At 41.6% G+C, this 24978-nt stretch overlaps 1 protein-coding gene across 3 annotated transcripts in view; it reads right to left on the reverse strand.

Moving 5' to 3' along the window:
* Positions 1 to 24978, reverse strand: part of LOC140339984 (glycine N-acyltransferase-like) — a 37892-nt gene that overhangs the window by 5192 nt on the left and 7722 nt on the right. For 2 of the 3 annotated variants that reach the window (XM_072424914.1, XM_072424915.1), the window contains one exon: positions 16391 to 19431. The exons of the other annotated variant lie outside the window; for it this stretch is intronic. In XM_072424914.1, coding sequence (XP_072281015.1) covers positions 19032 to 19431 — 400 coding nt within the window. In that variant the 3' untranslated portion in view covers positions 16391 to 19031. Of the gene's footprint in view, positions 1 to 16390; positions 19432 to 24978 lie in introns of those variants that run through there. 3 annotated transcript variants of the gene reach the window in all.

A 24978-nucleotide genomic window follows, 5' to 3' on the forward strand; every position in this document is an offset into this window, starting at 1 on the left:
TAATAATAATAATAATAATAATTGCTAGCTGGCATCATGACATGTGTTAGGAATGTCACCCATAAAGTTGTGATTTTCCAGAAAATGGCAGGCAAAGTGACGTGATGGACAGCATCCAGAAGGCAGCATAAACATTAGGACATTGAGAAAGGGTTAACTCAACCCACTAGCAACAGTCTCTGCCATCAAAACAGCAGGAAAAAGCATTGCTATTTATTGTATGCACCCCTATTGAATTTACATAATAATAATTATTAATAATATTAATAATAATTAGTAATAATAATTGCTAGCTGGCACCATGACCTGGATGACCCATAAAGTTGTGGACAAGTAGTGCGGTGACATTAGGCAAAAGGATGGAGGACCAGAGACGGAACGTGAGAGCAGTAGCAATGTGTGGCCTCTTGTCAGCTATCACCAAGGAGACCGCATTGGTAAGATTCATGGAGAGCTGGGTGGAGTGCATCGTCAATGGCATCCAGAAATGTACAATTTTAGTGAATGGAGTACTGATAGGTGGCAGCAGCAACAGCAGGAGATAAAGACGGTAGGCCCTGAGATGGGGTAGGGACCGTATTGGTAGCTGGCATCTCAAGCTGGGTGTAGTGCATCATGAATGCCATCTAGAAGTCTGTAATACAATTTTTGTGAATGGAGTACTGACAGGCGGCAGCAGCAGGAGGAGGAGGCGGTGGGCCCTGTGACGAAGCGTAGACCGCATTGGTAACTGGTATCTAGAGCTGGGTGTAGTGCAAAGTCAATAACACCCAGAAGTGTTAATTGCAATTATATGACATTTGTGATTAAACGTAGAAGGGCCAGACCAAGATGTTTTGTGGGCCAGCACTGTTGCTGTGGTCTGTGGTGCCAGAAGCGTTAGGAAAGTAGATGATATTGCTAGTTTGCATCATGTAGTGGATGACATGAATGCCAACCCTTAATCTTACAATACTTAGCTGAAAAATTAGGCAAAGGCAATAGTACCTATCAGTGTGGCAGTACTGGGGGTTTTCATCTGCAGTTTGTTGGCCTCCCGGAAGCAGCAGAAATGAAAAGTATATTGCTAGCTGGTACAATGGCAGGCATGACACTGGGGATGAATGCCACCCCTGGACGTTGCGATAACTAGCAGAAAAATTCAACCAAGGCAGGCTCAGCTGACAGGGTGTTTGGTGATAGGCAGCCACAGACTCAGGACAGGAGCAGTGTGGGTTCACAGAGGTATCTTGGTTGGCAAGTGAGTCCTTGTGTCAGTCAATCAGTGACATCTGCAGTGGGGATATGATAGTTGTTAGTAACCCACCTTTTGGTTTTGTTGATTTTTAAAAAGGTGAGGCTATTGACATTTTTCAGCGAAAATTGTGATCAGTTATCCGTTACCACTCCGCCAGCGGCACTGAAGGTTCTTTCGGACAGAACACTGGATGCCAACTGCGGGCAGATTGCAATCCTGTTGATCCAAAAATTAATGGCATCAATACTGTCAGGACAGGCATTCTCCTCATAACTGCTGTCATCAACACCACCACCACCAGCCAGAAAAGAGCCAACATAATCGTGTACCATGCGCTTCATTTGTTCTCGACGGTTATGCCCCTGCACTTCCCTTGTTTGAGGTGGCCGCATCAGGTTTTGCCAGGCATCCAGAAAATCCCCCCTGGCTTGGCCTACATTTTTGGATGTGTGCGGCTTGCTGCAACTACTGCTGATGCTGCTGCCGCTGCTACAGGGGGATTGGTGGAGGCGGTGTCTGCTTGACCTCCCTGTATGAAATGTGGTGCGTGGAACTCCTCACACAGCCGGTCACATAGTATTCTGCTCAGACGGGTCACCTTTTCTTTCCCTTGCGCTGGGTTAGGTAGAAACTGTGACGTTTTGTCTTTGTTGCAGTGATCCAGAAGGGTGGCCAGCCAGTAATCATCCTGGTTTTTGATGCTGCAAATGGGAGGGTCTCTCCGTAGGCATCGCAACATGTGGACACACATATGAAAGAGGGGTTCCCTGGGCTCATCCTCTTCCTGTCCCTCAGTTGGCGCCAAAAAACACCTTCCTCCTCATTACTCACCTCCTCTTCTTCAAGCCACAGCAGTTCCTATTGTTCCATCGCCCGTACAATGCCTGGGGCGTTAGAGCACAAATGCGGGTTGGACGGGTCCTGTCCAGCAGCCCCAACATGGTCTCCCTCATCATCATCATCATAATCATTTTCCTCCTCTTCCACCTCCTCTTGAAACTCCTGATGCTGACCAGTGTCCCTTTCTTGCTCCTCCTGATCCTGGCTGTGCTCTATGGAGTATAATATCACCCTAATACGCCTCCCCTATTTCTTCCCCTTCTCTCCCATCGACACTTTCCATCAGCCCACACAGGGTAATATCAAGCAGAAAGATGATGGGTATGACATCATTCCAGCCTGACCACTCCCGACTCACAGCGCTTGTGGCCTGCTCAAAGGGGGCCAGTAATTGCACAGCGTCTCCATCTGCAGCCACTGGTCACTGCTAAAATAGCTCAGTTGTGTGGTTGTACCAAGATCCCTGCTGCCTCCATGCACCACTCTGACCAAGTAATTTCGGTTTTGCTCACACAGACGCTGGAGCATGTGCAGGGTGGAGTTCCATCTAGTTATAGTGTAACAAATGAGTCTATGCGGTGGCAGCCTCTGTTGGCACTGGATCTGGCTAAGAGCCGCGGCGGCAGTAGGGGATCGGCAGACATGGCTGCAGATGGAGAGAGCCTTTTTGACACAAGGAGAGAGACAGCTGTGCGGGAGAAGTAATGCCTGGTTGGTATATTCCACCACCGCTTGGCACAGGCCATCAGGTCACGGAAGGGAGCCGAGTCCACAATGCTTTATGGCAGTAGCTGTAATGCCAATAGTTTGGCTTGACGCGAATTGAGCTCAAAGACTCTTTTGTTGGTTGGGCCCATTGCCTGATGCCTTGCGCAGAACTCCAGTAGAGTGGGCTGAAGGGACTGGGAGCTAGGGGAGCTGAAGGGGTCACTGGAGTACCCATCTTGTGGCGACAAACTTCATAGGATGTCATGAAACCTGCAGCCAGAAGCTGATATTTTCTCACAGCTGGAAGTCTGGCTGGCACCAACCTCCTGAGACGTAGTAGCAATGACAGTTGGAGGTGGAGAAGGAGTCAATGGAGGTGGAAGAAGAGACAATGATGTGGTTGCACCTCCTTCAAGAGAACGCAAGTTCTGCTCTCACTTTAGTTTGTGGTTCTTGTGCATGTGGGAAAGCAGGGATATTGTACCCAAATGTGATTCGGCCTGTCCTCTGCAAAATCTGCCTGTGGCACAGGATGCAGATTGCTATGCACCCATCATCGTCTTTCAGCGTGAAAAAGACCACACTGGAGAGGTGTGTGCAACCACTCTGCTGCTCTTTTTCTTTGCCTGCCCCCATGTCTGCTCAGTGCCCTGCATCTTCTCCAGCTCCATCTTCCTCACAGTCACATCATTTCTGACTGTTCCCCTGCTTGTGCCCACTCCTCTGTGTGTTTTTTGGGACTCACTTGAGGCAGATTTGCGGCACCTTCCATCCCCAGTCTGTTGCTGCTCTACGTCTTTCCTCTACGTCTGTTTCCGAACTGCTGCTAGCCCTTACACGCACCGGTGGTTCCCAGGTGACATCACGGTCATCATCATCCTCATTTTCATCTAAGTCAACCTTTGCAAATGCAGCCACTGATGCAGAACCCTCCCCCAGCAAGTGCTGACCACACTCTCCAAGGGTCTCAAAATTTGCCTCCTGCTCTGATATTCACAATGACAAATCCTCAGGCTGTTCGTCAAAGAACAAGGGAGAGTACAGGCACATTATCCACGCTATCTCCTGTCTTTGCTCCTGTCACGGCTGTGCTGGTTGCTGCTGCTGCAGAAGAAGAACCTGCTACACTTGAGGCCCCTGAGATCCAGTCCACAATACTCTCCACATGACGTGGCTGATTGTAGTATGCCCTCTCAATAAATCTACCAGCGTACTGGTGCTCTGCACACATCTCAGACCTATTTGACAACTTGTGCTGCTGCCTGCAACAGTTTGCTCCCGTCCTACAGTGGCAGACTCCCGGGAAGTATGCCCCCTGCCATATGTGGCCGGTCGCCCAACGCCACGCCTTCCCCTGCATCTACCGTTTTTTTTTTTAATCAACAGAGAGATTCACAAAAAATCAGTTTCAGTATAACTAAAAAAATAAAATAAATTAACAATCAGACATAAAACCGAGTAATTGGTGCAGAGATCACAAACATAACATTGCTTGGCAGATACCGTATGAAATAAAGCAGCCGAACAGAATAAAGAAACACAAATACATTTTGGTTCAAACATGGCTCTGAAGAAAATCTGTTACAAAAAAACAGGTGGGTCATTATCTAATAACCTAGTAACATACCAAGAAGTCTGTTCAAATGTGGATTTATTGCGTTGCCTAGTTTTCAGTGGTAATATGTTTATGTATGATTCCCATAATTTGAAAACATTTTGTACCTTTGAGTCTTTACTGATAGTGGCTTTTACCCAGTCCATTTGGAAAACATATCTGAGTTTCTCTAGAAAGAAATGCAGAGTAGGGGGTCAGTGCTAATCCATTTATGTAAAATCTCCTTCTTGGCAACTATTGATATAATTATAAGCAATCTGCCACAGCCCCAGGCCTTCCACACCTGATCTGGTAAACTTCAAATACGGCCCATGTTGAGGATAGAGAGAGGAACATCACTAAATGATTCAAAGCAAATTGTACCACCAGCCTCCGGAATCCTTTAATTGGAGGGCAGCACCAAAACATACAAAATAAGTCAGCCTCAGCCACTGCACATTTGAATGCCATCTCCCTATACATAGATGAGGGCTTTCCAGGCTTTGCGGTAGGCCGACAAAATTTCTGTTGGAGACCTGGATGGAAGATGAATACTCCACCTGTTTAAACCCGTGTATCTCTCCTCATAATACAGTACAGGTTTATAGATAGCATAAACTTCAGGTATTGCTCTCTTTTCAGGGTTTGGGCTAAATACCATTCTGTCTAATACATTGGCACTATCTTTTTCTGATAACCTCCTCAATATTGCAGAAACATATGAATGAATCTGGTGGTATACAAAGACCTCTTTTTCATAAAAGGATACAAAGATACTGCAACAGCATGGGAAATGGGCTTTATCGTTGAATTATTAATAAAAGATTTGACTGTCAATTGTCTTGTCACCTGTGTCCCCTCAGCCGACCTGCCCTAAAGCACCATTTGTAAGTCTGGGTTTTTCACCAGTGGGAGTTGCAAGGACGAGTGGCTGCTTAGTTGAAAACGATTATGTATTTTCTGTTATGCTTGCCAGCCTGAATACAAAAGGGGGTTTGCTACCACCTCAGCTAGGAGTAACTCCCTGTGCAAATGTAACATATACTTAAGAGCAAAGTTTGGGGTTTTTTTGTTGTTCCAAGAAGGTGTCTGTATAATTGCTAGTGCCATGGAGCCAGTCCCGAATTATACAGTTCTACATCGGGGAAATTCCACCCATCATTTTGCATTGGTTGATGCATAATATACATGCTCATCCGAGCTCTCTTACCTCCCCAAATAAATGAATAAAACAATTTATATAGATCTTTCAGATCTTGTTGGTAGCATTGAATAGTATATAAGAGCTTGGGAAAAAGAATCATTTTAATCAAACTCTTCTCAATCAAGAGAGAGTGAATGTGGACCGTTTATGCATTTGGCTTTTAACTACATGCCATGGCAGCTTAACATTAGCATTGTAGAGTTTTGGCAACTTTTTTGTGATTTGAACCCCCAAATATTGCAATTTCTCCTTGCACCAGACAATGGGATATATAGAACCCCATTTGGGTCGGACACAATTAGACAGATACAGAGCTTTAGATTTGTCCAATTTAATAGAATAACCAGAAACTGTGGCATAGTGAGCGAAAAGATTCAGGATAGCTGGACGTCTAGATTTTGGGTCTACGATGTACAGTAATAAGTATCTGCGAATGCCGCCACTTTCACCCTCTTGGTACCTATAAGTATACCCATAAAATCAGATGAATATTCAAGAAGCCTTAACAATGGATCAAGAGCTAGATTAAATAACAGTGGTGAGAGCGAACATTCCTGGCGGGTACCTCTGCTCATTTCCATTTGAGGTTATAGGTTCCCGTTAATTAGAAGTCTTGTTTGTGATCATCCGTAAATATATTAAATAAATGTTGAAAAGTTATGGCCAAAGGCCCGTTGAGCCAGCACCGCATGTAGGAGAGGCCATTCTACCTTATCAAAGGCCTTCTCAGCATCCAAACTTAGCAACATGGTTTTAGAGGAGTGGGCACCAATGCTGTGACCATTGTGAAAATTGCTGTGCGGACTCCTATCGTGGAATGTTTAACTCGGACAAATCCCAACTGATGGTTGGTCAGATGAGAAGGCAAAAAAATTTGGAGCCTATTAGCCATTAACTTGGCCAAAATCTTATAATCACAATTCAAAATCGATATTGGCCTATATGACGAAACCAAAGTTGGATCCCTGCCATCCTTGGGAATTATTATGGTATGTGCCTCACTAAAGTCCAGAAAAGGTGTCTGTTGTTGGAGTATGTCATTATACACCTTAGTCAAAAGGGGGGCCAGGTCATCCTGGAGCAATTTTTAGAACCATCTGGGCCTGGAGTCTTTTGATTGGCCAGTGACCTTATAATCTTCTGAACCTCTTCTAATGAGACTGGTTTTATTGAGGGATTCCCTATCATCAGAACCTAATTTAGGAAGTCTCTCCTTGGTCAGCTGGTCCTCCATCAACACTTATACAATTGCCTATAATAATTCTCGAAGATCTCAAGTATTTCCTTTGAAGTAATATGAGTTGCCTTAGATATGGGGTCAGTTATCTGGAAAATATAATGTTTAGGTCCATGAGGTTTAGTCAACTTTGCCAGCAACTAACCCACTTTATTACCCCACTGGTAAAACTTGTGTTTTTGGTATCTAAGTTGTGTTTCTACTCGAGAGGCGACATAAGCATTAAAACAGATCACTGCTTCTTGCCATTTCACATTTGCAGCCTGCAAACCAGACCCCGAAAAATCTCTATAAGCCTTGGTGACTCTGTTCTGTAAATCTGTATATACCCTAAGATGCTCCTTGTGCTTCTGTTTAGTATAGTCCATGAGATGGCCTCTCATGACCGCTTATGTTATCATCAAGGCTGTTGGCACAATGAGATTTCACATAATTCATAAATTCTAGAGATCCTAATAACGATGTCGGGAATTTCCATTGAAATGTCCTATTCAGACACTGGGGAAAGTCTAAAACCAACACTATAGGGATGTGGTCAGATATGGTAAAATCTGCCATGAATGCCTCAGAAATTCTCGGGAAAAGGGATTTGTCAATTAAAATGTAGTCAATCCTCGAAAATGACATATGAGCCTTCAAGTAGCAGGTTTTTTCCTTGGGGTTAAGGAGTCTCCAAGCATCCACCAGAGTTGCCTGGGTTATTAAATGCTGAATTCCACGTAAAACAGTCTTGGGGGAATTCTGAGCCGCACTAGAGCGGTCTAAAATGGAACATAATACCTTTGGCTGGCCAAATCCACCACCACTACCACATATCTACTCTCCTCATCTATAACAGTAGAAACAATCTTATAGGGAAGGTTTTTATTTAAGAGGATCGACACTCCTCTTTTCTTAGTAACTTAAGTGGTAGCAACCATTTCACCTATACATGAGTCTCGTATAGTTGCAGTATCACCCGTTTTCCAGAGAGTTTCCTGCAAAATTACAATGTCAGTTTTTTTTAAAATTAACCAGTACTTTCTTGCGTTTTTAGGGGGTGTTTAAGTCTGCCACGTTTCAAGATATAAGGCATAATTTAGTCTGGGGGTTAACCACTACGTGGGAAGAAGTATGTGTTGGAGATGTCATGATGGTAACCAGAAAAAACTATCTGCCGACCAATACAATTCAATAGAGAGTTTCCTGATCCCAGCCAGTCAGGGTCACTCAAATATAACATCAAACCAAAGAGCATTCTGTTCTTGTACCTCAAAATAATCACATCTGCATCTCCAAATAGAACAAACAGTTGAAAAACACTATCCGCACATGAAAAACAATTACTTAAATTCCAATTCCTCTGTATCAGATTTTTAAACTCAGACCCCTGCCATCTATTCCAGACAGTAGGGCAGTACCCATAACTGAACATTCTAAAATATTAGTTTATCTCAGTGTTGGTACACAGTAGAAAAAAATTTGCAAATTTTACACATTTAAACATTTTTGAATCAAAGCCATCCAATTCGGGGGCTCCAACATATCAAAAAAAACAATAATAGCCATGAATTTTAAGAGAAAAAAATAAAAATAAAAAGGGACTACAAAATGCAAATATCTTGTGTCCAAAGTAAATCTTATACATCCTGGGAGGCGCGATGATCCTGGTTGATGAAGTTAACCGCAAGGTGTCATTTGTTTTCTCCATTCCACATAAACTTGAGCTTTGCCGGATACAGTAGGGCAAAACGTATTCCTTTCTCAGCAAGAAGACGACAAACAGGAACAAAAAGTTTTTGTTGCTGAGCAACAGATGGTGAGAAGTCCTGGAACAATAAAAGCTTGTCCTCACCTATTTTCAGATCACGTTGTTTCCGGTATGCTGATAGTAAGGATTCTTTATACATTACATGAAAGAGTTTAGCTATCACCAGTCTCGGCCTTTGGCTTTGTGTGGGCTGCTCTGGGCCCACCCGAATAACTTGCTCCAAAGCCTGCAGAGTGAGAGGCATAAGGTTAAGAGCCAGTGGCTTGTCAACTGTGATCTATTTAATTAAACCTTGGCCTTTCCAAGTTTCCAGAATTCCAATGATGCGTAAATTGGAGTGCCTGTTTTTGTTCTCGAGATCTTCCCCTTTTTTTCTTCTAATGAAGAGATCAGCATCGTTTGAGTAGTATGCGTGCCTTGTGCTTCCAGGGCCTGGTCATCAAGATCGCTTACTCTTTGCTCTAAATCCATTATACCTGTCGTGTTGGAAGAGATACTTGCTAGGGCTGTTTCGAGCGCATTCTGTAAAGTAGTAAACTTTTTATCAAAGTATGGCATGAGAAACTTTATCACCTCTGCTGCTGTCGTATTTGGTGCTGATTAGGACATTGAAGCCTCTAAATCGAAAGTGGATAAAACCTGTGAATGCTGCATGGACAGTAATTCAGGAGAAGGTGGAGAGAACATTAGCGGAGTCACATTGGATTTCTGCATGATAAGAGTGCCACTATAGGGGCTAACACAGCCAGGTACAGGATGTTAATACGGTTTCTATTGCTTTCTTGCCCGCCGCTAAAGAAGTGATTCAGAATAATATAGGCCCAAAAAGTGGTATAGGTACTCACATATGGTGGACAGAACACTTCACTACAAAAATGCCGCAGCATAAAGGGAGAGCAGCCAGCACTCACCCTCCTAAGCTGTTTCCAGGTTCCCAGGCTCAGCAATGTGAGACTTCTTGTACAGGACCTGTAAAATTTGCAGTCCCAATGAAGAATAGTGGCCGTGTGCTGTTGACTGCACGCTGCAGCCAGAGAGGCAAGATGGCTCCTGCCTCTTGTCTGGCAGCGTGTATCTGAAACACCAGTTCCGGGTGTGTAGCAGGCGGCAGTCTCCTCCGTTTGTCAGCCCCCACAGCTGCTCGGTCTCTAGGGAGTATGAACGGCTCTTACCGAGTAATCTGCTTTTAAATGCCACCCAGGTCCCGGGCACGCTTCTGCTCGCACCCGCAGTTAGATGTGATGCACAATGCGGGATGCGATGCACAATGCAGGATTTCTGCATTGTGCATCACATCTAACTGGTTATGCGATCAGCAATACTAAATTCTGGTGATGATGCCAGCGGCGATTTCCCGCTGGCATCACTCCCGGAATTTACTATTGCTGATCGCATCACCCAGAAGGTGGAGTGATGGATTCTAGGGCTGGGAAATTTAAAAGCAGATTACATAGTAAAATTTGTTTTACAGTAAAAAACACAAAATAAAAGTTTAATTACTCATTTTAGTGCACCAAGCATCATTGCCCAGTGCCATGATTTACATTTTGACCACTATTAGCCCTGACCTTGATCTGACCTTTTGATAACTTATAAATCATTTCCTGAATGTATCATTTGATCACTTTGTCTTTGACTTTGACCTTGATTGTTCCTGACTGATTACTGGAGACTTGACCACATGGCATTCAAAAGGCATCTCGCTGGCGCAAGCGCTGTTTTGGAGGAATTTGAAAGCAGGGATAGCGATTCAGAGTCCCTTGTGGAATCGAGTGATAGTGATTCACCATAGACATACAGCAAAAGTGAACTGAGCGACGATTCTGAACCTGAGGTCAGTGCTGTGCGCACATTGTGCTTAATTGACCTTGATGCGGACCAGGCAGCACCGCCAAGATTTCCATTTACCGGTGCACCTGGGATGAAAATTGAGGCTGAATGTGACGACGCCCTGGCATACCTGAAGTTGTTTTTGACCAAAGAAGTTATCGAAAAAAATGTTGAGACAGACAGGTAAGCCTGTGTTTGCTAACATTTTGCTAAAATTTTTGCTGAATTTTTTGCTAAATATTTTTTTTTGCAAACATGTATGCTGCTCTGTGTTTGCTAACTTTTTCTTTTTTTTTCTTTTTGCAAACATGTATGCTCCTCCGTGTTGGCTAACTTTTTTAAATTTTTAAAATTGTTTGTTAATTTTTTTAATGCAAACATGTATGCTGCTGTGTTTGCTAACGTTTTGACATTTTTGACATTTTTTGCAATTTTTTTATGCAAACATATATGCTGCTCTGTGTTTGCTAACTTTTTAATTTTTTTTTTTGTAAACACGTATGCTCCTGTGTTTGCTAACATATTACTTGCAACCTTTACCACACTATAAAAGAACATTTTCTAAAATACCTTTTTTATTTTGTTTTATGCAGGTACGGTAGACAACAACAAAGTGCTCCAAACCTGAGGTTTGCAAGAAGCAGAAAGTGGAAACCTGTGACTAAGGATGACATTTGGCTGTTTTGGGGCTTGGTGATCCTGCAGGGAGTTATGGGGAAACCCGTGCAGAAGTGGTACTGGTCCTAGAATAAAATGCTTGCCACTCCATTCTTTGGCACAGTCATGCCAGAATACCGCTTTTCCCTCATCATGAAGTACCTGCACTTTGCAACAATAAAGAATTTGATGAGAATACCCATCCTGCACCAAAACTGAAGAAAATCTGGAATGTTTCTCAAATGATTCTAAAAAATTTCCAGGAGACCTATGTGCCAGACAGGGACATCAGTAATGACGAAAGCCTAATGTCTTACAATGGGAGGCTCAGCTGGGTGCAGTACATTGTGTCAAAGAGGGCACGATTTGGTGTGAAATCGTATATGTTGTGCAAATCCTCATCTGGCTACATATGGAATACAGTACTTTAAACTGGAAAAGGGACACAGTTCAACCCCAGATACAGCCATTATAGATTGGCAACATCTTCAGTGCTATCCCTCATTGAGTCATTTCTAGATCAGGGCTATTGTGTCACAACTGACAATTTCTACACCGGCGCAACCTGCCATCAATATTTGCAAAAGGGAAGCTGAAGAAAGGAGAAATTGTTGCCTGGCAGAAAGGCAAGATGTTGGCCTTGAGAGGGTGTGACACAAAAGTTGTGTGCCTGATGTATACTGTCCATGATGCCTCCACTGTTCTGGTACACACAAAACGTGAGAAAAAAGTGATGAAGCCACAGGTGGTGATGGACTACAACAACACCATGGGAGGTGTCGACAGGAGGTGTATGACATTCTACCCAGCGATGAGGCAAAGGAAGTACTAAAAAAAGATTTTCAGGAATGCCTACATTTCATGGAATGCCTACATTCTGTACAGAAAAAAATTGTCAGAAGCTGGTGAATCATTCAGACTTTATTTTGCAAGTTTACGAATTCATAGTCAAGAACCACCAAATACTATCAGTGGCTATGAATAGATCTGGACTTTGTGCTTCCACTGTTGTCAACCCAGAATGCCTGACTGGTTGTCACTTCACTGAGTACATCCCACCAACCCAGAAAAATGCAGCACCTACAAGGATGTGCGTGATTTGGTGCTCAAAGACCGATGACAGAGGAAGGAAGAAAAGCAAAGAAACCAGGTTCTACTGTCCTGGCTGTGATGTTGGACTTTGTGCAGCACCCTGCTTCAAAATCTACCACAACCGGGATGTCTACTAAAAGCATACCACATCATCTGTAAAACATGGCGGAGGCAGTGTGATGGCTTGGGCATGCATGGCTGCCAGTGGCACTGGGACACTAGTGTTTATCCATTATAGTGTTTATCCATATGTGACACAGGACAGAAGAATTCTGAGGTGTTTTTAGAGACATACTGTCTGGTCAAATCCAGCTAAATACAGTGAAATTTACATAGTTACATAGTTACATAGTAGGTTAGGTTGAAAAAAGACATAAGCCCATCAAGTTCAACCACTAGGCAAATAAACATATCCCAGATATAAAACCCTATAAGACACTTTAAAGCCTTAATACCCAGTTATATTTCGTGCTTCTAGAAAAACATCCAGCTTTTTCCTCAAGTAATCTATAGTAGTTGCTGAAACTACTTTCTGAGGGAGTTGTTTAAACATTTTCACAGACCTTACAGTTAGGAATCCCTTCCTTATCCGGAGCTTAAACTTCTTTTCCTCCAGACCCAAAGAGTACCTCTTGTTCTTTGTAATGATCTCAAAGTGAATAATGGGGAAAAGAGTTCTCTATATGGACCGTTTATATATTTATACAGGGTGATCATATCCCCCCTTAAACGTCTCCTTTCAAGTGAGAATAGATTCAGTTCAGCTAATCTCTCCTCATAGCTGAGCTCCTCAATTTCTTGTATTAATTTAGTTGCCCTTCTCTGCACTCTCTCCAATTACACAATATCCTTTTTGTGAACTGGAGACCAAAACTGGACTGCATATTCCAGATGTAGTCTGACCAATGCTTTGTACAGGGGCAGGATTATGTCTCCATCTCTGCAGTCTATTCAAGAAAGTACTTTACTAGCTTTAGATATTTCACCTTGTTATTGCATGCTGTTATTAAGTCTATGATCTACCAGAACCCCCAGATCCTTTTCCATTTCTGACTCCCCCAAATGTATTCCCCCTAGACAGTATGAAACATGCATGTTGTTAGCTCCCAAGTGCATAAATTTACATTTATCTATATTAAATGTAGCAAGTTCTCTATCCTTTTACAAATTGACTTTTCTAAACCTATCGACCCTAACTTGCATATTAACCCTCTGTAGGGTACAGTGTCAAATGCTTTAGCAAAGTCCAAGTACACTATATCAACTGCTATTCCACTGTCTACCTGTTTACTTACTTTCTCATAAAAAGATAGTAAATTTGTTTGACAACTTCTGTCTTTCTTGAAGCTGACTATCACTTATAATATTATTTTCCAGCAGAAACTCCTCTATGTGGCTCTTTATCAAACTCTCTAAGACCTTTCCAACTATGGACGTTAAACTAACAGGTCTGTAGTTACCTGGTAATGACTTTGCTCCCTTTTTGAAGATGGAAACCACATTGGCCTTACGCCAATCCATCGGTACCTTGCCAGTGACTAAAAAGTCTCTAAAAATAATGGCTTTGAAATAACTGAGATCAGCTCTTTGAGGACACGTGGATGTAATCCATCAGGTCCTGGTGCTTTGTCAACCCTCTAATTTTTCCCAGCTGTTTCATTCATATTCAATTCATATTCAGAATTCATATCAATTCTGAGCCATTGTGACTCATTTAAGGCAGTGACATTGCTATTTTGAATTTAAACTTGAGCTCTGCCATTTTCCTTTGTGCACACAGAGCTAAAAAAAGAGTTTAGTAAATCTGCCTTGTCTTTATCCCCAGTTACCAACCTAGAGACATCCTTTAAGGGGCCTACATGCTCAAATTTGAACTTTTTGCTATTAATATATTTGAAAAATTTTGGGGGGTTTGCCTTACTTTCCTTTGCAATCAATCTTTCATTTTTGAAGTTTTGGACATTTTATCTCCTTTTTACATCTTTTGTTATATTCTTTATTGGTTTCAAATGATGAAGGTGATCCTTCATTTTTATATTTTTGGAATGCCCTTTTCTTGTTCCTTTTCTTGGCTTTTTTAACATCAGCTGTAAGCCACATAAGTTTTAATTTTAGCCTCTTCAACTTTTTACCCATTGAAATATATTTTTCAACTTGCTTTTGTAGAACAGACTTGAAACATTCCCATTTTTGTTCTGTGTTCTTTGAGAACAATATTGTCTCCCAGTCCAAGTCACAGAGAGCCGCCCTTAATAATGGAAAATTTGCTCTCATTAAAATTAAATGTTTTTATTTTTCCTGTTTTTGCTTCCTGTTTACAGCTAACATTAAATGAAATCATATTATGGTCACTGCTACCCAGATTATCTTTTATTTGAATATTTGTTATAAGCTCTGCATTGTTAGAAAGAACTAGGTTCAACAGACTATCGTTTCTATTTGGGGCTTCTATAAACTGTACCATAAAATTATTTTGTATTAAATTCACAAATTTTCTCCGCTTTGCTTTTCCTGTAGGGCCATTACTCCAGTCAATGTCAGGGTAGTTGAAATCTCCCATAATTAAAACACTTCCACTTTTTGCTGCTTTTTCTATCTGTGCTAGTAGTTGATTTCCTATTTCTTCCTTAGCACTGGGGGGCCTATAGCAGACTGCAATCCTTAGTTGTGTGTTATTCAACCCCACATTCAACTCCACCCATAATGCCTCAACCTCATCGCTTGTTCCATCCGCAATTTCTTCTTTATTGAGAGGCGTTTCACAATACAGATGGACAATGACCCAAAACTTACAGCCAAAGCAACCCAGGAGTTTTTTAAAGCAAAGAAGTGGAATATTCTTGAATGGCCAAGTCAGTCACATGATCTGAATCCAATTGAGCATGCATTTCACTTGCTGAAGACTAAACTTCAGACAGAAAGGCCCACAAATAAACAGCAACTGAAAGCCACTGCAGTAAAGGCCTGGCAGAGCATTAAAAAGAAGAAAACCCAGCATCTGGTGATGTCCATAAGATCCAGACCACAGGCTGTAATTCCCAGCAAAAGGTTTTCAACCAAGTATTAGAAATTAACATTTTATTTTTAGCTTTTTAATTTGTCAAATTGTTTTTGAGCTCCTGAAATGAAGTGATTGTGTTAAAAAATGTCTTTAGTCCCTCACATTTCTATGCAATCTTTTTTTTCAAGCCACTGAATTAAAGCTGAAAGTCTGTAGTTCAACTTCATCTGAGTTGTTTCATTTAAAATTATTTGTGGTAATGTACAGAACCAAAATTAGAAAAATGTTGTCCCTGTTCCAATATTTATGGACCTAACTGTAACAGCATATTCTGCTTCCTTTTAGCTGTGCAGCGTTTTAAGTACCTTTCTTAGGCATACCCAGCACATATTCAGTCCCTGGCCTTATCCTGCCTTATCACTAGATGCTAGGACTTTCTACTTTCTACTCACAGTCACCCTTCTACTCACAGTCACCAGTTTACTGATGTAGTATTAAGCTGGACTGACCTGCTGCTTGTGTTTTTATTTGGTGGATTCACTCTCAGCCATTTTAATTCGTAGACCTGAAAATGACCCAAACTATTCAATATATGACAGCAAACCCTGTATTTGTTGACATGTAATGGATAATACAAGAATAACATCATCCATGAACCAAGCCGTCTTAACAGCTGTTCAACAAGGTCATGGACTGTAAAGAAGAGCCCAATGTTCTCACCTGTTCCAAAATCAATAGTATTTTGCAAACAATGGACAGGCGTCAATAATAGGAGGGATTTTAGGAAATTTTGTAATTCCAGGTTGTTTGAAAAAGGAAATGCTAAAGATTGTGAATTGGTGATGTACAGTCTACCTAAGGGCTAAGCACTTCAGTCCCCACTAAGAAAAAAACTATCCTTGAACCATTACTCCGAATAGATATAAACCCGACCCCCCACAAAAACTTTGAATCTGTGGTTTAATATAAAATTAAACTAAAGCTAAAAATCAAACTAAAGTCTACTTTATCAATGCCCAGTGACCTTCATTGCTATAGACTTACTGGGCAGATACCCAACCAAGAAGATGTTTGTGCAATAAAACCAAAACTGCAGCTTTACAACCAATTTCAAGAAATCCCACCACTGTTGTAATCCATGATTTTCACATAAGATGGCATTTAGCCCCCTGGGATGTGATTCCTGGATAAAGGCCACATCTGCTCAGAGTTTCTTAAGGTGGCAAAGAACATGTAAACATTTCTGGTGGGCTCTGAGTCCTTTTACATTCCAAGTGAATATTTACAATCTAATATTAGGATGTGTAAAACAATAAAAACAATGCACAAATGAGTGTAGAAAAGAAAACATGCAGGGTGTCCCAGCAAAGTGCCTTAAGATCCAAACAGGTCTTGAGGGGAGAACAGTTTCATTTTATAGACAGGTCATATGCTTAGGAGTTCTCAGGGTAAGTAATGTTACGTTGGAGTACAAACACCAAAGAAATTTGTTGTGCAGGGAGTAGCAGTCAGCACAATCAAAGCCTTTTAAGCAGAATGTACTGTGCAAAAGTAGACTAGCAACATCCTAGTAACTGTGTCAAATAGCAAATAAAGCAATAGATGTCAGATCTCAGTGATGCCATAACAATGAATACTGATATAGGTCCAATACTATCAGAAGCCAGGCACTCAAGTAAAAGTCAAACAGGTAAGGAAACCTCCATGTTGACTAAGAAGGGTTCTGACTCCACAGAAACCTTTGCAGATATCCCATACTTGACAGACTGGAAAACCTTAGGCAACTTATTGGCAAATTTGAGTGTGTCTTTCTGTGGAGGTGAGGGATGGTATTATATGGATGGAAATATATAAAGAGATATTCTTTTTATGGAATTCTCCTCATCCAAGTGGGTCTTCCACTTCTGCCATTTTGGAGACCTTGCCTTGTGGTTCGCTATGTGGAGTCTTATTGTTGGTGTTGAGGGTGCATCTCTGTGCTCTATTTTACCAGTCTTGAAGTGCCTAGGCATCTGACAGGGTGAAGAGATCCAACTGACATAGAAGATTAACAGAGTAAATGCAGGTTGCAGGACAGAGCTAGCAGCCAAGTTTCTAACCCATCAGATGTCAAAACTGGAAGCTAATAACCACATTAGTAAAACAAGAATCCATATCCTAAACTATTTGAAATTAGAAGTACAAAAAAACAAGAGACTTTTTTTGGCATCTAGTTATACACACACATATAATACAAACATATAAATATAAAATGCCAGCAAACTAATAAAGAATTTAATTCATTATATTTCCAACCCTAAGCATTTCGCAGACATTAATGTCCCCTTCCTTGAGACCTATAGATAGTAAAGACTAGTTGAGGAACAGACTTAGCAGCAATGCGTCTAACCCATCAGGCGCCAGAACCAGGAAGTCATGATGTTATTTTTGATTAACATTATAAACAATATATAAGCCCTTTGTGGTAACTACAAATATTTGATGTATCACACCACACAGTACTACAGTACATTAAAGCGGTGCTTTGCGAGTTTGCATGTGAGGTTTTTACATTTTGTTCTTTCTGAGAATGGATAAGTGGTACAACCCTTAAAATACATTCTCTTAAGTATGCTCTTTTTTTTAAGGGGCTAGGCTCTAGTTTCCACCATAAGACCCCTACAATGCTCCACATCCATTTTGGGTGCAGGATATGGGAAGGGGTTCTGTAACCTAAATAAGGGAAGACATGGAACCTGGTATGGTTGAATGAAGTTTTTTTTCCTGGCTCTGAAACATTTGCTGTTGTGTTTGATTTTGAACTTTTTTCTAGTCATTTTGCTTACTATTCTACATTGTAATGTTTAAAGAATTCATTTTGTTAATTTTTTTGAGAAATTTGGGTATCTTGGTAAGGTTTTCTGCAAAAGCATACAGTTATGACTGAGAACTTGTTCCCCACGATGTGTCGTATTACCATAAGTGTTTCCATGTAGAAAGGCCATGCACTGGTGTACTGGATTACCATGTGTGAATAACGACAGCCTAAACTCACCTTCTTAGGCAATTCGGGGTAAGATGCAAAGCTTGTGATGAGTGCATTGATCAACACTTTCAAATGATTGGACTGCCCTGACATATTACACACCAATGCAAATAGCAACACAGGCTTTTGAAAACTTAGCATGTTGCCATAGTGGGAACAGTCCTTATGATCTATTGGGCACAAATGCATAAATGATGCTTGTTTATAAATGCCACTTATATGTATTTAGATGACTTCCTAAAAGATTATTGTGTGTGATACTTTCTATTGAGATTACACTTTTGATAGAGAAAAAGATTCCTTTTGAATTTACAATGAGACCTAGGTGATGTGTAGTGGCTACATTGAATATATATAGGTGACAAGGAGCTTTTTCTCTGCAAGAAAGGCAAATCTAAACTAAAATCTAAATCTAAATATAAAAAACAAAATATCATATGAACCTGCTTTTTACTGCGCATAAGCACAGTACAGGGTACATGTGGCCTTAAAATGTTGTTGGTGGGATTTCAGTTGGAAATGGCATCTCAGGACTCCCAGCCAGCCTTGGTAACTGGCGGGTTTGCCCACCAACTGCACACTGTCAGTACAAAAGATTTGCCCTATATATTCTTAGATAATAATACTTGGGTAAAACAACAATTGTATTCCCTTTGAGCAGAAAACAGTTGATATTAAACAAAGTGACTTCCTGATTTGACAATTCTGTTGCAAACTAGTATTAGAACCCCACTGTCAGGGTAAAATTGTGTGAATCTTCATCTTCTTATGGAATTATTATTTTCCAATGAGGCAAATTGTAGTTCTGAATTGAATAAACAAAATAGGAAGGTTATTTGGTTTGCATGTTTAGTATTTATTGTGGTTGCTTGAAGTAATATTGTTGCCATCTACCAGAGAGCTCGAATCCTGCCTTTGTTACTGAGGCTTGGCTCAGTATATTATCAGGTGCTACATGGACAAAAACTGGTGCTCCTGTTTTATAATTGGCTGCTGCAAGCTTAAGAAGTACGGATTGGGCGAGACCCAGATTCCTGTAGGCAGGGGTGGTGTAGCCCATGCGTATTTCACAGTTTTCAGTTAACCCCCAGGCAATAGGATGATCCAGCCCTTTTTTACGGACACAGATGGTTGGAAGATATTGAATGCAGTGTTCTACGAAACGAAGACTTTGCTGGTTCATTCCAAGTGCCCATTTACTGTTTACAAGTGGAGCTTCATGGACCGAGAGTGAGGTGTAGCACAATTCTTTTGAACTGTGTGAGAAGAAAGAGGGAGACAGTGAAGGAGTGATTAAGGTCCTCAATATAAATGGTTTGCTCTAGTAAAGGCCGTTATACACATATTGTATTAGTAGTTTAACAAATAGGCTGGATAACTGTGCAGAATCTGTCATGGTTTTGAGAGAAGCTTTTACTCTAGAAGCTTGATTATGTCCAAATTGGAAACCCCATTATCACAGATGTATTATGTAAGGGGTGATGATGATGGTAATGATGATGTTTTTGTGCTTACAGGTATTACTAATAGAAGAAGTTTGTGATTGGCAAAGACAATGCCCAAATGACTTTGGCCACAGATTTTGGCCCACCCTCTAGAAAATAGAATGGCAAGATAAGGCAAGGAGGCAGAGGAAAATGTGACTGGCATCCTATTGAAGAAGCATCAGTGTCCATGATCCAGAGTAAAGTTACATGTATATAATTGCAGAAGAAGGAGGCATACCGTGTTTCCCCAATAATAAGGCATCCCCATCAAATATTGTGCCTTATTATAGGGGAAACAGGGTAGCAAAGGAAAGAAGCTGTCTAGCATTGAGCGCTCCAGGGAGAGTTCAGGTAGGTTTGTTTTTTGTGTACAGTATGTAAGTGTATGTTTATTATTTGTTTATGTATGTGTATAACTACTGCTCCTATCTTTTTTTTAATCATTCCATACATAACATTTATTAAACTTTAGATCACACCAGTAGATGGTGTTGTGTCCTCATGTAAAGTGTATAGATGATAGGCTACAGATGATAGGCAAATAGCTATAGATGATTGATAGATAGATGGCTATAGATGACAGGTAGATAGCTATAGATGATAGATAGATAGATAGATAGATAGATAGATAGATAGATAGATAGATAGATAGATATGATGGATAGATATAGATAGATAGATAGATAGATAGATAGATAGATAGATAGATAGATATAAATGATAGACAGACAGATAGATAGATAGATAGATAGATAGATAGATAGATAGATAGATAGATAGATAGATAGATAGATATAGATAGATAAATAGATAGATAGATAGATAGATAGATAGATAGATAGATAGATAGATCGTTAGATAAATAGATAGATAGATATAGATGATGGATAGATATAGATAAAGATACCTATCACAGTTTGTCGCTCACTTTACAGGAGGACACACTGACATCTAATGATCGCGAACAATATTGCACAAAAGAATATTTACAAGCAATTTATCTTTTATAACTAATTCAAAACTGCCAAAAAGTTTTAAAGTTAAAAATTCAGACTAAGCCCCTGCAATTTTATATATTTTTTTCCTCTTTAGGTAAACGTTATAAAAATAATACATTACAGATGTATTTATTCACATTAATTTTAGTTTATTGCAGTTCTGTTGATAATTGCTTTGAATGTTGGCTGTGATGGCCACATTTTGCACTATAGGTTTATACCTGAATCCTGAATGTATTTTTCCTGTTTTTTTAGGTAAAAGCAATTGATTACATTGAATACATTTGAATTGGTTTGTATTTGAATGAAATTCAGTTGTTTCGCATCCTTAGAGATTTTAGAGAGTCCATATTTACTTATTAATTTATTTTAATTTTCTTGGTGGGCAGCACAGTATTTCAGAGATGTGCACTCTGACGTCTGCAGTGCTAGGTGCCAGGTTTAAATCTCAGCCAGAGCACATCTATATGAAGTTTGCAAATTATCCCTGTGAGTTTCCTCTGAGTAAACTGGTTTCCTCCCTCATTTAAAAAAAAAAAAAAAGCAGTTAGGTTATTGGCTTCACCCTAAATTGACCTTTGACTGTATTAAAGACTATATTAGGGACATTAGATTGTGAGGGTCACAGTGACATGACTATGGACTTTGTGCTAACATGTTGGTGTTTTCTAATTACTGGATAATATTAATTTTACTATATATATATATATATATATATATATATATATATATATATATATATGGATCGCAGGCGGGGACCTTGGATGGAAGGTACATTTCCTTGCCCAGCAGGAAAGGGGGAAGCAGCAGCAGAAGGGGGCAGCAGCACTGCAGAAAAAGTTTTTAATTTAAAATTAAAAAGTGACATTTAAAGGGATAGGCTTCCAAGTTTTTGCTATGGAGGAGCTGCTGTGACAACTGGCACTGTCCACTGTGCAGCTGCAGAGGAGTGTGGCTAGCCAGCTGGAATCAAAAGAGGAGCAGATGGTAGCGCTTAGGGAAGCGACGGCAGCCCAAGATGCGGCCTTACGGGATTCCACAGAGGCACAATCAAGGATGTTGGCTGAGACTGTGCAGCGGCTAACAGAGGGGCAAGAAACCATGAGGGTTGCCTCTAGCAAACAGGGCATGAGGGGAGCCAGCCACTTCCCCCAAAAGTTGACACCCACAGATGATGTTGAAACCTTTCTATTAACATATGAGAAGACTGGCCTCATTGCCCCCTTCCTGGCTGGGAAGCCTCAAAAGGCCTATTATAACCTTACCCCAAGGGACTCCTAAAATATGACTGGCTCAAAACAGAGATCTCTGCCCGTCTGGGAGTTACTACCACAGTCAGGGCGCAGCTGGTGTTTAAGTGGAGACACCGCATCGATTTATCCCCCCGGTCCCAGATGCATGATCTCGTACAGTTGGCTACAAAGTGGCTGCAGCCTTAAACACTGACCGGTCCCTAGATAGTGGGATGCCTTGTTGTCAATCAGTTTCTGTGGTGCCTGAGGGGAAGTTGCAGAGGGGGGGGTAAGTCATGGGAACCCTAAAACAGCAGACCAGCTGTTGGAATATGTGGAGCCATGCACCGTTGCGGAGGAGTTGTTGTCATCAAACCACCCCTAAATGCCACCTCCACCACGAGAACCAGACCTCCCTCACCCGGAGTTATTGCTGTCAGGAGGAACCCCAGAACCTGCATTACTACACCCGTCGCTCCAGCAGGAGTTCCCACCTTGAGATGACACACCTCGGAGAGGAGACCCTGTACAGTGCTGGTGGTGTTTGGCCTACGGCCACATTGGGACCCAATGTCCCCTGCAGGAGGAACCCATGCAGTGTGGAGGTTTGCAGAGAAGGTCCTACACTCAAGGAGTGTGTACTGCTAGCACCAAGACAGGTCCAGACAGGTGATACTAAGACATACCTGACTGTGCCGGTCCAGAGCACTAGCTGGGGCACAGTTACTCACCTCGTTGGGGTGGCAGGAAACCTGATATGTGAGGTGATATTGAGACAGGACTTTCCTTTATTTTAGAACTTGTGGGGGGAGAAACAGGAAAAAATGGCTAATAAATGGGTGGAGGATGCTCTCCCTATCACTGGGCAGGGAAGGATTCCAGTACAGCCCCAACAGGTGGAAAACGTTGCTGGAGAAATTTCCCGAAAAGAAAAGTTAGGGGTTAATAGTGATCCCGCGCCTGGCCAGTTCTCTGAGAGGGGGGGCGGTGTTCCCATTCCAAGTTATGGCTGGAGTTGATGAGGAGAATCTTCCTCAAGCCTCATTGATCCCGGTTTAAAAGTAAACAAGGGTGAATTTTGTATTGCCCAGTTGAAGGACCCCACTTTGGTGAATGTCAGAATGTCACCACACTGGATTTGACCAAGGAGTATTGGCAGATACCATTGACCAAAGAGGCCTGGAAGAAAATGACTCTCCACGCCAGACGGTCACATCCAGTATAAAAGGATGCCATTCGGCTTGCAGACTGCCCCGGCCACATTCCAACAGGTAATGGACAAACTGGTATGCCACCATCACGCATATGCATCGGTCTATCTCGATGGTATTGAATTTTCAACAGAGACTGGGAGACTCACCTGCTGAAGGTCCTGGTGGTGCTGGATAGTCTGGAAAAGGGGGAGTTCACGGTGAACGCCAAAAAATGTGCGTATGGTCTTGAGGAGGCAAAAAACCTAGGATACATTGTCGGTGGGGGACTGGTGAAACCTCAGATAAACAAGGTGGAAGAAATTCAGAACTGGTCTCGTCTTCACCAAGAAACAGGTCCGAGCCTTTTTAGGGATCGTCGGCTACTACCAATGATTTGTTCCCAATTTTTCACCATAGTAGCTCACATTTCTGATCTGACCAAAGGCTGCAAGTCAGTAATGATTAAATGGAATCAGGATGCAGAAAAATCGTTCCTGGTTATAAAAATGGCACTATGCCAATGGCACGTTTTGGTGTCTCGCGATTTTTCACAAGAATTTGTGGTTCAAACTGATGCTTGAGATGTAGGATTGGTGGCGGTTCTGTCCCAGGTTATTGATGTAGAGGATCATCCTGTAGTTTTTCTAAGCAGGAAACTGACAGGGGCTGAAAACAAATTATGCGGTAGTAGAGCAGGAGTGCCTGGCGATCAAATGGGCACTAGACTTTCTTTGCTATTACCTGTTAGGGAAAAATTTAGATTGATTTCTGACCACGCTCCTCTAACTTGGATGAGGAGAAATAAGACAGCCAATGCATGGGTAACAAGGTGGTTTCCCTTTCTACAAGAGTAGAAAGGCACACCAGAATGCGAATGCCCTTTCCAGAATACATTGCCTCGATGTTCAAAGTGCCTCCACCTCCTCAGGCTGGAGGCAGAAGGGGGGGGGGGAACTTGGACAGAAGATACATTTCTCCTATATATGGATGCTGGTCCTTTCAAACTGGTGTGTTGGGAAAGGAGTCACACACCAGGAGTTGCACCTGCCCAGCAGGAAGGAGGAAATTCCATACAAGTCTCAGGTATGCAGGAGGGAGGGAGGAGTAGAATTGCAGGAAGTAGCCTGCAAACAAGCTTGGTGGGGAATCAAGCTAAGAAGTGATGTTGCTGTTACATGGGAAGCTGTTGATGCTGATTTGAGTTTGTTTGATTTTTGGACTGTGGGAACCCCAGGCTGGGGATTGGACCCTCACGAGATACTAGTCTTGGACCCATCCTTATTGTGGGGACATTCTGATGGACTATGGACAATTACCAAACTAGGCTGAAGTAAGCCACTTCTGTTTTGTTTATATTCCTCCCTGGGTTTTTGAAAAGAAGCGGTTTTCTTTAGTTACCCCAATAAAGTATTGTGTCTGTTGCACCCTTTTGGTGGGAAGCGCGTTGGCTGCGGTCTGAAGAATGTAATATTTGATGCCAAATCATGAGGGTATTTGACATCATCTTCCTGGAAAAGGAATTAAAGGATAAGTAATTGTATTGCTGCAGATTTGCAGCTTTTTATTTGGAATCCAGGCCCAGAGTGTCCTGAAAGGAATAGGTGGGCCAGGCATTCCATCCCGCTTTCCAGGCCAGAAATTGTACCTGGTCAATGATAATACAAGGGACTCTGCCTGAAACAGGGAAGTTTCAGCCAGAGGCCAGGTGGCACAAGTGGACAGGTTTTCATTAACAGAAGCAAGCAGAGCGGCCTGAAATAAGAAAGAAGCCTGAAATATCTCTCTGCAGTGAGTGAGTTTGAAGATAGTTCCTCACAATATATATATCTATATTTATACGCCTTCCTCACACTGATCCTGAAATGAATTTTAATATAGATCTAGAATTTTCAA

Source organism: Pyxicephalus adspersus, chromosome 10 (genome assembly GCF_032062135.1).
Source record: "Pyxicephalus adspersus chromosome 10, UCB_Pads_2.0, whole genome shotgun sequence".
NCBI lineage: Eukaryota > Metazoa > Chordata > Amphibia > Anura > Pyxicephalidae > Pyxicephalus > Pyxicephalus adspersus.